This window comes from Archocentrus centrarchus, unplaced genomic scaffold (assembly GCF_007364275.1).
Source record: "Archocentrus centrarchus isolate MPI-CPG fArcCen1 unplaced genomic scaffold, fArcCen1 scaffold_48_ctg1, whole genome shotgun sequence".
In the NCBI taxonomy this organism is placed as follows: Eukaryota; Metazoa; Chordata; class Actinopteri; order Cichliformes; family Cichlidae; genus Archocentrus; species Archocentrus centrarchus.
This window is the reverse complement of record NW_022060272.1, coordinates 1,204,565-1,216,605: the sequence shown is the minus strand read 5'-3', so window position 1 is coordinate 1,216,605 and position 12,041 is coordinate 1,204,565. Positions and strand designations below refer to the sequence as shown.

Here is a 12,041-nt window from a genome sequence, read left to right as displayed (position 1 = left end):
GTGTGGTCACACTGCATTAAGCAGTAGTGAGCCAGTCTGATCCTGGCTACTTTTTGTTTGTTTGTTTTTTTCACTTAACTAACTAGCCATCTAACATTATTCATCTAACATAAGTTTCAAATTTTTTTTTAGTACAGTTTGAGTAAAGGGTTGAATTCCAGGTTAAAATGAAGTACTCCTGTTAATTTGTATTTTCATTGCAAGATTAGGCTATCCCAGTGTAAGAATATCAGTGTTACCTTTCTTCATTGACACAGATGAAAATGAAAAGATTGCTTCAATTAAAGATCAGCCTTTGGAATATGTGGGCCAAGAAGAAGAGACTTGGAGAAAAAGAAGTGATGAGATCAGCACGTGTGCTGTTAAAAACGAGCAAAAAATGTTTTCTGTTAATCACGGTGGAATGTCAATGCTCAATTTACAAACAACACAGATCATCAAATCTCAAATGGCTCAAACTAAAACATAATGATAAAATTAAATTGACTGGAAATTATAGCCACAACTGCAAACAATCAGCCTGGTTCTATAGTCTGTGGGTTGAGATCCTCGGCAATGGAGAAGACTACCTCATAGACCTTTGTGTATATGGTAGCATTTACTGGGTCCTTTCTTGGTTTAGTCATTCTATCGTGAAATGTTGACTGCTGAGGTGAGGAATCAGATGCAGAACACTACAGACAGAATGTTTCAACAATCATGGCTGATAAAAAGTCCAATAACAGTAAAGTCAAAAGAGTAAAGAAATAGAAAACTCAAGAAACCAGGAAATAAATTCAAGAAAGTATACAGACAGGAAGACTCACACTGACACAAGAAAACCGAGGAGAAGGAAACAAGCACTAAGAGACAGACAAGACCAAGGGAGGAACAGACAGAGAAACTGCCTAGCAGGTCCCACTGCCATCTTGTCAGCCTTCCCTTTCACTCTTGCTGATATGCTTCTATCACGAATCACCCCGACACTTGTCTCCACCCTGCCTGCACTCCCTTCCTCACCTCTCTTGTGCACTGTCCATTGCTTTGGATGCCTGGCCCCAGGTATTTAAACTCGTCCTCCTCCACTATCTCTACTCCTTGCATGTTACACCTTTTCACCTGTCTGCCTTTCATTCACACACATGTACAGATGCTGGTCATAAAATTAGAATACCATGAAAAAGAATATCATGATTTATTTCAGTAATTCCATTCAAAAAGTGAAACTTGTATATTATATTCATTCATTACACACAGACTGATATATTTCAAATGTTTGTTTTAATTTTGATGATTATAACTGACAACTAATGAAAACCCCAAATTCCGTATCTCAGAAAATTTGAGTATTACTTAAGACCAATACAAAAAAGGGATTTTTAGAAATGTTGGCCAACTGAAAAGTATGAACATGAAAAGTATGAGCATGTACAGCATTCAATGCTTAGTTGGGGCTACTTTTGCCTGGATTACTGCAGCAATGCAGAGTGGCATGGAGTCGATCAGTCTGTGGCACTGCTCAGGTGTTATGAGAGCCAAGGTTGCTCTTCAGCTCTTCTGAATTGTTGGGTCTGGCGTATCACATCTTCCTCGCCGTCTCTTGTTCAAGAGCGGCTCGACACGAGGACTGCGACAGCTGAAACCCATGTCTGCATACACCTGTGTGTGGTGGTTCTTGAAGCACTGACTCCAGCTGCAGTCCACTCTTTGTGAATCTCCCCCACATTTTTGAATGGCTTTTGTTCCACAATCCTCTCCAGGGTGCAGTTATCCCTGTTGCTTGTACACTTTTTCTACCACATCTTTTCCTTCCCTTCGCCTCTCTATTAATGTGCTTGGACACAGAGCTCTGTGAACAGCCAGCCTCTTTAATAATGACCTTTTGTGTCTTGCCCTCCTTGTGCGAGGTTTCAAAGGTCGTCTTTTGGACAACTGTCAAGTCAGCAGTCTTCCCCATGATTGAGTAGCCTACAGAACTAGACTGACAGACCATTTAAAGTCCTTTGCAGGTGTTTGGAGTTTATTAGCTGATTAGCGTGTGGCACCAGGTGCCTTCAATATTGAACCTTTTCACAATATTCAAAGTTTCTGGGATACTGAATTTGGGGTTTTCATTAGTTGTCAGTTATAATCATCAAAATTAAAAGAAATAAACATTTGGAACATCTGTGTGTAATGAATGAATATAATATACAAGTTTCACTTTTTGAATGGAATTACTGAAATAAATCAACTTTTTCATGATATTCTAATTTTATGACCAGCACCTGTATTCTTGATTTTCATTCTGCTTTTCTCCAGAGCATATCTCCACCTCTTCACATTCTCTTCCACCTGCTCCATACTCTCACTACAGATCACAATGTCATCTGCAAAGATCATTCTCCACTGAGACTCCTGCCTGACCTCATTTGTCAGCCTCTCACAAACAAGCAGTGGCCCAGAGCAGATCCTTGATGTAACCCCACCCCCACCTCGAACCCATCTGTCACTCCTGCACACCTCACCACTGTCTCACTTTCCTCATACATGTCCTGCACCAGCCTCACATACTTCTCTGCCACTCCTGACTTCCTCATGCAGTACTCTCTTGAGAAAGCACATGGTAGGGTGCTACCATGTGCTTTCTCCAGATCCACAAAGACACAGTGCAACTCATTCTGACATTCTCTGCACTTCTCCATCAACACTCAAACAAACATTGTATCTGTGATGCTCTTTCTCAGCGTGAAGCATGACTTCTGCTCACTGATCATCACCTCTTTTCTTAACCTAGCTTCCAAAACTTTTCCCCCATATGTACATAATATGGTTCATTAGTTTTATTCCTCTCTAGTTGCTACAGCTCTGCACAACACCCTTATTCTTGAAATTTTGTACTGGTACACTTCTTCTCCATTCCTCAGGCAGTGTCTCACTCTCCAGGATAGTGTTAAAGTCCACTGCCCTCTCTCCTAGACATCTCCATACCTCCACAGGTTTTTCATTTGGACCAACTGCCTTTCCATGTTTCATCCACTTCATCCTCTGCACTTCCTGATTCAATCGCGAAGGTGGAGACCCTCCAAATCTGGTGGCACCAGACTAGGACCCTTGGACTCCACCACAGTTTCAGACAGCTCTGTACCCTCTGCCTCTGGCACCTCAGGACCAGCTCAGCTCAGGGCTCAGGTTCTGGCAAGTCGAGAACCTCTGGCTCAGATTCAGGCCGGTCAGGACCCTTGGGCTCAGGCTCAGGCAGGTAGGGACCCTCAGGCTCAGGTTCAGGCAAGTTGAGACCCTCGGACTTAAGTTCAGGGAGCTCAGGCATGCACAGCAGGGCATGCAGCCATCTCCTGGGAACAGAAATGGGTGTGGGTCAGGTTGGGCCCTGGCTACCACCACCCTGGGAACAGAAATGGGTACAGTGACAGTCTGGGACAGGCTGGGCCTGGCTGGGCCTGGCCATCCCCACCCTGGGAGCACGGATGGGTGCAGGGTGCTCAGGTACAGGAAAGGCCTTGGGTGGAGCAATAGTCTCTGTGGGTGCAGGCTGTGAAACATTAACATATTCTGGAGAAACCTGCACAATAAATCCTATTGAACAATAAACACAATAAACAGTTTTTGAAAGAGATCACTCAGAAACACTTAACTGTCTCTGACTGGGTCGGCTGGAAATCACAAAATGTAGTCCAAGCTGAGGGCTACTAAACAGTTTAAGGTAGAGGTGGCTGCAAAACACAGTTAGCAGCCTCAGAGCACGCAGCACATTTAGCAGTGTTAGTAGGTGCCAGCTTGTCATCACAAAACACAGTATTGGAAACAACCAAGTCACAACTGCTACTCAGTAACTGAATATTAACTGAAATTGACACTCCAGTCTTTAAATTACTCAGCCCAGAAACCGCAACAACAGGCTTAGAACAGGCTGGCTCATGAATAGGGAAAGCAGTACAGAAATTGTCCAGCTCAGAAACATAACATTACATTGGCTCAGAAGCACCAAACACAGTTCTAATTCTTTCAGACTTGGGCCTAACGCTCCCTGTGGATGTTATCTTGGAAGGACCAACTTCTGTAATCACACGTGGAAAAACAGGCTACAGTGGAGAAGCAGATGGAAGCTTGGCATCAGCAGATGTGGGCGGAAATGCAGGCTCAACCTGGGGCGCGGAGCGACAATGGCAGGATCCCAACTTTGTTAGGGGTGAGAGAACTTGTGAAGCCAGGGCAGCAAATGCCTGCTATTTTTGACACTATTGGCTTAGTGAGTGTGGAGCTGCTGCAAAGATTCCTAGGTCCAAGTTGCTGCTGCAGTGATGAGGCACACGGATAGCGATGCTTCCCCATTCTTAAGAGGGCTGCTCTGGGAAAGTCAAGGTGGATGGTTGTAGCAACAATGTCCTTTATCAATGCAGGCAAGGAAGCTAATAGCCAGGGAAGGCCAGAAACCAGACTGTGTAATCTGTGCACTACTGCTTCTTTATACTCCTTGCAGGGTCCTGTCAGCCATTCCTCACACAACACCACCACAGAAAAAAATGATGTCCTCCTTCACCTCTTCTGTGGGTTTTGCGGCCACTGGGTCCTTTGCTGGTTGTGTTATTCTGTTGTGGGATGAGATGTGGATGTGGAGCGTGGACCCAGAATGCGGACTTGGAGGACAGGTTAAATAAACAAAAGTGAACCTTTATTGAGGCTGAGGCAGGTAATCCATATGACTGGAGAAAACTCCATAAATTCACAACAGAGGCGGGGAGGAAACATACAGGGAAACAAAACAGTATGACACAACAAGGAACTAAGGCAAAATAGGGCTTAAGCACACACCAGGTAATCAGGGACATAAGACAAGAGTGGACTTCCCAGGAAATTCAGCCCGAGGTCACAATGTTCTGTTATGTGTCACTGTGTGGCAGGCAGGGTTGGACCCAAATGCAGAACACATTAAAGCTTGGCTGAAATCAAACAGCTTTATTGCCAGAGGCTCAAATACAAAGTCAAAAACACGAAATACAAAAACACTAAATCCCCAAGTCACAGCAGAGCTGGAGGCTGCAACTCAACGCCAAATATGTGACAAGAGGGAAAACTTATAAAACAGGAAGAGAAAAAAACAGGGAAACAAACGCAAACTTGAAATCACACGGAGAGGCAGACACACTGAGGAAAACAGACACAAGAGACTCTACACAAAAGAGAGGAACACTAAGGGAAAACACAAGGAGAACTAAACTCTAAAGCTACTGGGAACTTAAGGATACATGATTAAATGGAAACCTAAACACCACACACAGGGAAACAACGGGAAGTGAAACTAAACACAAAACACGAGACAAAGCGCCAAAACAAGGGGACAAAACAGACACAGGAACACAGACACACGGGGAAGACAAGAACAAAGGGAAACCAGAATGAAATACAATAACTACAACTAATAACAGGATTCAGAAACTATAACAAACTAGAAATCTGAACTGTGAACAAACTCAGGAACGCAGCAGAAATACCACAAAATACAGAACTTCACAGAAAAAACACAAAACACTGGTTAACCAGCCCAGGACCATGACATGCTCAGTCACACTGCTCACAGAAACTACAAGACAAAAAAGAGCCAAACCTCAGACTCTGCAGGCCTCTTCTCTTTTAAGGGAACATGACAGCACACGTCAGGTTTGCAAAACCGCATCTGAACAAACCACAAGACCTCTCAAACAATGGGCCATATGATGATGATGAGATGAGACATACTGTATTAATACCATATTTGGGAATTTTTTTTGTTACAGCAGTTGAAATGTAATGAACAATTACTGTTGTTATTATTACTATTAGCTTTTTCTTTTTGAAAGCAAAATCAGTAGTGAAGGAACAAATCTGTACAGTGATGGAAGTAAACGTGACAGTGTAATTCCTGTCTGGGAATTTTTGCTTCTAGCAAAACACTGGAAAACAAAATCAATCTATTGCTCCCAATAAGCTTCTCCATGAGAGTGAGTTCACTTTCAAAGCTCATGTCCCAGTTTCCTACTAATTCACCTGCCTCTGCAGACATTTCTAGGCCAAAGGACCAGATTATCGCAACAATCAAAACAAAGCATTTAGTTATTTTTCCCCAAATGTTGTTCAGGACAAATGTTCTTGTGTAATCAGATTGTGTTACTTCCACGGCTCTCTCTCTCACTAACAAGGTCTTTGTGACACTGATCACAACTATTAGTAGTCTCCCATCAAAAAGGTATATTTATGTGTTTGTAACCAGCACAGTTGCATATATTCATAAATTATAATAAATACATGTATTACCATCGATTGATACTTTTTGTTTGTTAGCAGAAATGGATATCAGCCTGATAAAGTAACTGACTGTGCTCACTGTTCATTACAACATTTTGCCACAGCACAGCTGATTGTAACTGCTCTGAAATGGCCAAAACAATAAGAAACATCCAAACTCCAACACCAACAGTGGAAGCTTGCGACCCAGTGCTTTCATGCATTTTGTCAGCAGTAATCTAGAAGACAGGTAACAGATGCAAGTTACATAAATGAACAGTGGACACTTGACCTCACAACTTCTTAGTTAATCTTTTTTTGTTTGTTTGTTTCTCGGGTCATTGTGACCTACACCAACACAGAAAGATTAAATCTGTATCCACTAACATTCTCCCAGATGTTTATTTTGAGAGGTCTGGAGTTATTGCAGTTTGATCTCATCACAGGAGAGTCTTTGTGATACATCTGTTTTAGTATTTTCTTCTTTCTTCTTTGCTTTTCAGAAACACACAAATATCAGATGCTGCTGACAGGCTACGGCAAATACTCCTTGAGAAGTGCTCCTATCTGTGTAGGAGCAGCACCGTTACTGCTGATAAAGTTATTTCCCTTTTGCTGTGAGAAGTCACTGAATGACTGATCAAAGTTGTCAGAACAGTGGAGTGATACTTTTCTGAAATGAATGAGCACCCTTAGAGAGCAAAAGACGTGACTCTAATTCCGCTACCACTTCTCAGACTGGCCATTCAGCAAGATGATGCATGTACATGGAAGCAAAGGCTCTGCAAATCAACACATGAGATCTGCATGTGTCACACAGCCTGTCACACACTTCAGACCAGCTGCACTCTGCATCAGTAGAGCCCCTGACAAGAATCCACTAGACTTTGATGAGTTTTAATTATTCACAAGTACGCTTCATCGAACAGAACTGGGACAGGGAGAAAAATTACAAGGAGGTACATTACAACTCTCTGCCCTTCCCATCCCTCTATAACCATCTCCAAGCTGCTAGCTATAAATAGGTGTTAGACAGTAATAGACAAGTCAGAAATGTGCTCCTCTGATTTGAAGACATTTAGAAAGTGTGAAAGGTGTTGCATGAGCATATAAACAGGATATGAGACACAACATATACAATATATATATAGAGATGTAGAAAAAGAAATGCATTCTCATAGATAACTTCTTTGCTATAAGGAAAAAAATAATAATTAAAGAAGATTGATGGCTTCGTGATATGTGAAAATATAACCATCTCTTATAAGAATACTGGTGAAGAAGGCCAATCCTCAATCAATCACAATCACATGTAAACGATCCACCTAATCTTGGAGTCAGTGTCATCATCCTTCTACATACATAAATCTCTGTATGTCCAAATGAAATGGGCATAATGTTGTTATGAAGTGAAGGAAGTGAGTGGTAACCAATATGACTGAAAACAAGGCTAACTCTAAACTTACTGTATTATAAAACCAATACAGAGAAAAGTATTGTACATTTATAGAGGTGGCAAAAAAATGAGAAAAAGAGTCCTCAGTGCATCAGAAACACATCGTTAGAGGGTGAACAGCACATCTGCTCTGATTTGATTTACTAAGATGGATGAAGTTTGAAACAGACCAGCAGCAGAACAGCAGGCACACAGTATGCTAAAATGCACTTGTTAAGCTTAGATGGATCCTTTTGTGCAACCACCGGGGGTCACGTTAGCTCTGCCTCATCTCCACCCACTTTCAACATTCACTCACTCACTCACTCACCAGCCCCGTATTGCTGTCGGAGGATGACTGCATTCCCTGACAATGGTGAGGCTGATGACCGAGCCACTGAGGTGGTGGTGGATATGAAGGGAGGGAGGAGACCAGGTTGAGCCTGCTGAGGCACCTGGTGCTTCCCAGGCCCTGACATTTGACCTCCTGCAAAATTCTGGCCAGGCTCAGAAGTGGCCCTCAATGCTGAGCCACCTCCCAGAGCTGTGATGGTATTCCTCAGTGGCCCGCGACTCTGGATGTGTGACACAGCCTCTTCAGCCACCATGCTGTCAGCCAGTGTGACATGCAGTGTGGCGTGAACAGTAAATTCCTGAGTTTCATCAGCCCACAGATCAGAAACACGGCACTCATACACCCCCTCATCATCTTTTTTCACCCTGGACAGGCTGAGGCTGTGAGAGATGGCATTGCCGTGAACACGCACAGTCTGGAAGTCAGGCACAGAAAGAAAGAGAGAGAAGCACTGAAACAAATGACAATGCTTCAATAACAACTGGTTTTAATATTCATTATTTACAGATGTTGATAAAACTGTTGGTACCCAGAATGGTCACTGAAATAACTTGAAACTGACAAAAGCAATAATAAATAAATAATTACTGAATATTAACTCGTGAAAATCAGGCATTGTTTTTGAATTGTGATTCAACAGAATTATTTATAAAAAATTTAAAAAAAAAAGACAAACTAATGAAACTGACCTGGACAAAAATGATGGCACTCTTAACTTAATATTTTGTTGCACAACCTTTTGAGGCAATTTCTGCAACCAAGTGACTTCTATAACTCTCGGTGAGTTTTCTGCACCTGTCGACAGGTATTTTGGTCCCACTCCCAGTGAGCAAACTGCTCCAGCTGTCTCAGGTTTGAAGGGTACTTTCTCCATACTGCATGTTTCAGCTCCTTCCACAGATGTTCAATAGGATTTAGATCAGGGGTCACAGAGGCCACTTCAGGATAGTCCAGTGTTTTGTTCTGAGCCATTCCTGGCTGTTTTTAGCTGTGTGTTTGGGTCATTGTCCTGTTGGATGACCCATGACCTGCGACTGAGACAAAGCTTTCTGACACTGGGCAGCACGTCTCGCTCCAGAATGCCTCGATAGTCTTGAGATTTCATTGTACCTGCACAGATTCAGGACACCCTGTGCCAGATGGAGCAAAGCAGCCCCAGAACATACAGTGCCTTGCAAAAGTATTCGGCCCCCTTGAACTTTTCAACCTTTTGCCACATTTCAGGCTTCAAACATAAAGATATAAAATTTTAATTTTTTGTGAAGAATCAGCAACAAGTGGGACACAATCGTGAAGTGGAATGAAATTTACTGGATGTGTCAAACTTTTTTAACAAATAAAAAACTGAAAAGTGGGGCGTGCAATATTATTCGGCCCCTTTACTTTCAGTGCAGCAAACTCACTCCAGAAGTTCAGTAAGGATCTCTGAATGATCCAATGTTGTCCCAAATGACTGATGATGATAAATAGAATCCACCTGTGTGTAATCAAGTCTCCGTATAAATGCACCTGCTCTGTGATAGTCTCAGGGTTCTGTTCAAAGCGCAGAGAGCATCACGAAGACCAAGGAACACACCAGGCAGGTCCGAGATACTGTTGTGGAGAAGTTCAAAGCCGGATTTGGATACAAAAAGATTTCCCAAGCTTCTAAGGAGCACCGTGCAAGCAATCATATTGAAATGGAAGGAGTATCAGACCACTGCAAATCTACCAAGAACCAGCCGTCCCTCTAAACTTTCATCTCAAACAAGGAGAAGACTGATCAGAGATGCAGCCAAGAGGCCCATGATCACTCTGGATGAACTGCAGAGATCTACAGCTGAGGTGGGAGAGTCTGTCCATAGGACAACAATCAGTCGTACACTGCACAAATCTGGCCTTTATGGAAGAGTGGCAAGAAGAAAGCCATTTCTCAAAGATATCCATAAAAAGTCTTATTTAAAGTTTGCCACAAGCCACCTGGGAGACACACCAAACATGTGGAAGAAGGTGCTCTGGTCAGATGAAACCAAAATCAAACTGTTGGGCCACAATGCAAAACGATATGTTTGGCGTAAAAGCAACACAGCTCATCACCCTGAACACACCATCCCCACTGTCAAACATGGTGGTGGCAGCATCATGGTTTGGGCCTGCTTTTCGTCAGCAGGGACAGGGAAGATGGTCAAAATTGATGGGAAGATGGATGGGGCCAAATACAGGACCATTCTGGAAGAAAACCTGTTGGAGTCTGCAAGAGACCTGAGACTGGGACAAAGATTTATCTTCCAACAAGACAATGATCCAAAACATAAAGCCAAATCTACAATGGAATGGTTCACAAATAAATGTATCCAGGTGTTGGAATGGCCAAGTCAAAGTCCAGACCTGAATCGGGAATCTGTGGAAAGAGCTGAAGACTGCTGTTCACAAACGCTCTCCATCCAACCTCACTGAGCTCGAGCTGTTTTGCAAGGAAGAATGGACAAGAATTTCAGTCTTTCGATGTGCAAAACTGATAGAGACATACCCCAAGCGGCTTGCAGCTGTAATTGCAGCCAGTGGCGGTTTCTGATATGGGCGACATGGGAAGCCGCCCAGGGCGGCATTTCATCTAGGGCGGCATGACCGCCCCCCTTCCCCCAACGCATTGCGATCGCCGCAGCAGCGCCTACCGCACTGCTCCACTTGTGGGGTAATGGGCGCCCTCTGCCTGCTGTGTATTGCATGTAGCTTTCTGCAATGGTCAGACAGGTTGTAACAGAAGGAAAGGGGCAGGCGGGGGATTCTCTGTCTCGCTGTCACTGCTTCACTAGATCGTCACACACACACAGCGCTGCCCCGCCCCCTTCTCCTGCGAGTCAAGTGAAGCAGTGATGGCGTGAGAGTGAGACAGTCAGCCGGGTTCATTCATTCATGCCTGTACAGTTTTGGCCTGGTTATAGCCAACAGTAACTGCTGAATTATAAATAAATGCAACTCACCCAAAGCTCTGTATATTTACCTCCACCAAGGAGGTTATGTTTTCGGTCGCGTTGTTTGTCTGTCTTTTGTCTGTCTGTTTGTCAGCAGAATTACTCCAAAAGTTATGAACGGATGTCACTGAAATTTTGTGGAGCGGTTGGAAATGACAAGAGGAAGCAGTGATTAAATTTTGGCGGCGATCCAAATCACGATCTGGATCCAGGAATTTTTTTAAGGATTCTTCAGTATTGCGGGATACAGGCAGAGCCTTCCCCTTTAAGAGACACCACCCACTTTTCTCTGCCCCGTGTGTGTGTGTATGCGGGCTAGCGTGGGAGATGAGCGCGAGGGAAAAAGTGTTCGGTGGCGGTGGAAAAAGGAATAAAAGTTCTGTTGCTAAAATCCTTCGACTTGCTGCATTTCTCCGCCTTGCTAAAGGTGACCCACATGGATGAGCAAGTTAGTTACCAGCCACGAGCCAAGCGAAGTAGAGACCAGAGGTCTCCCTACTACGGTTAGGAGCCGCGATCTGGTCGAGGTAACACACTATTGTATTTAGATACACGTATTACAGCGTCAGTGACCCTATGGCCTTGGCGGAGGTTTGAGTGTCTGAGTGCTTCTAGTTAAATATATATCACACCTGGTGCTATTAACATGAGTTTCAATGGAGGTTTTGTTGTGTTGGGCTGGTCACTGTCAGTCAGATCTGACAACCCTGTGGATGGGCGGTGGTGATAACCTATTCAGCTTCAGTGCAAATTACGGAAGATGGAAAGGAAAAGGTCAAAGCCATCAGGTGTGCAGTTTAGGAAAAAGAAAAGAACAACAGGAGAAATAAGTAAAGATGAAGGTAAGCAGAAGCTGTGTAATATTTCAGTTTCTTCCATGTTTTTTCAAATAAAATTTAAAAAATTCTGAGTGTGCCTGTGATGGTGGGGAGACCTTCAGTTAAAACCTGTCTGTCAGACCATGGCAGAAAGCTACATGCACCACACAGCAGGTGCTCATTACCCCCCAAGTGGAGTAGTGCGGTAGGCGCTGCTGCGCGATTGCTATGGGGGTGGG

The 12,041-nt window shown here is 43.6% G+C and overlaps 1 protein-coding gene across 1 annotated transcript in view; it reads right to left on the bottom strand.

The window, feature by feature from the left end:
• Nucleotides 1–12,041, bottom strand: part of vstm2b (V-set and transmembrane domain containing 2B) — a 28,591-nt gene that overhangs the window by 13,083 nt on the left and 3,467 nt on the right. The window contains exon 4 of the mRNA XM_030725149.1: nt 8,007–8,445. Coding sequence (XP_030581009.1) covers nt 8,007–8,445 — 439 coding nt within the window. The remainder of the gene's footprint in view (nt 1–8,006; nt 8,446–12,041) is intronic.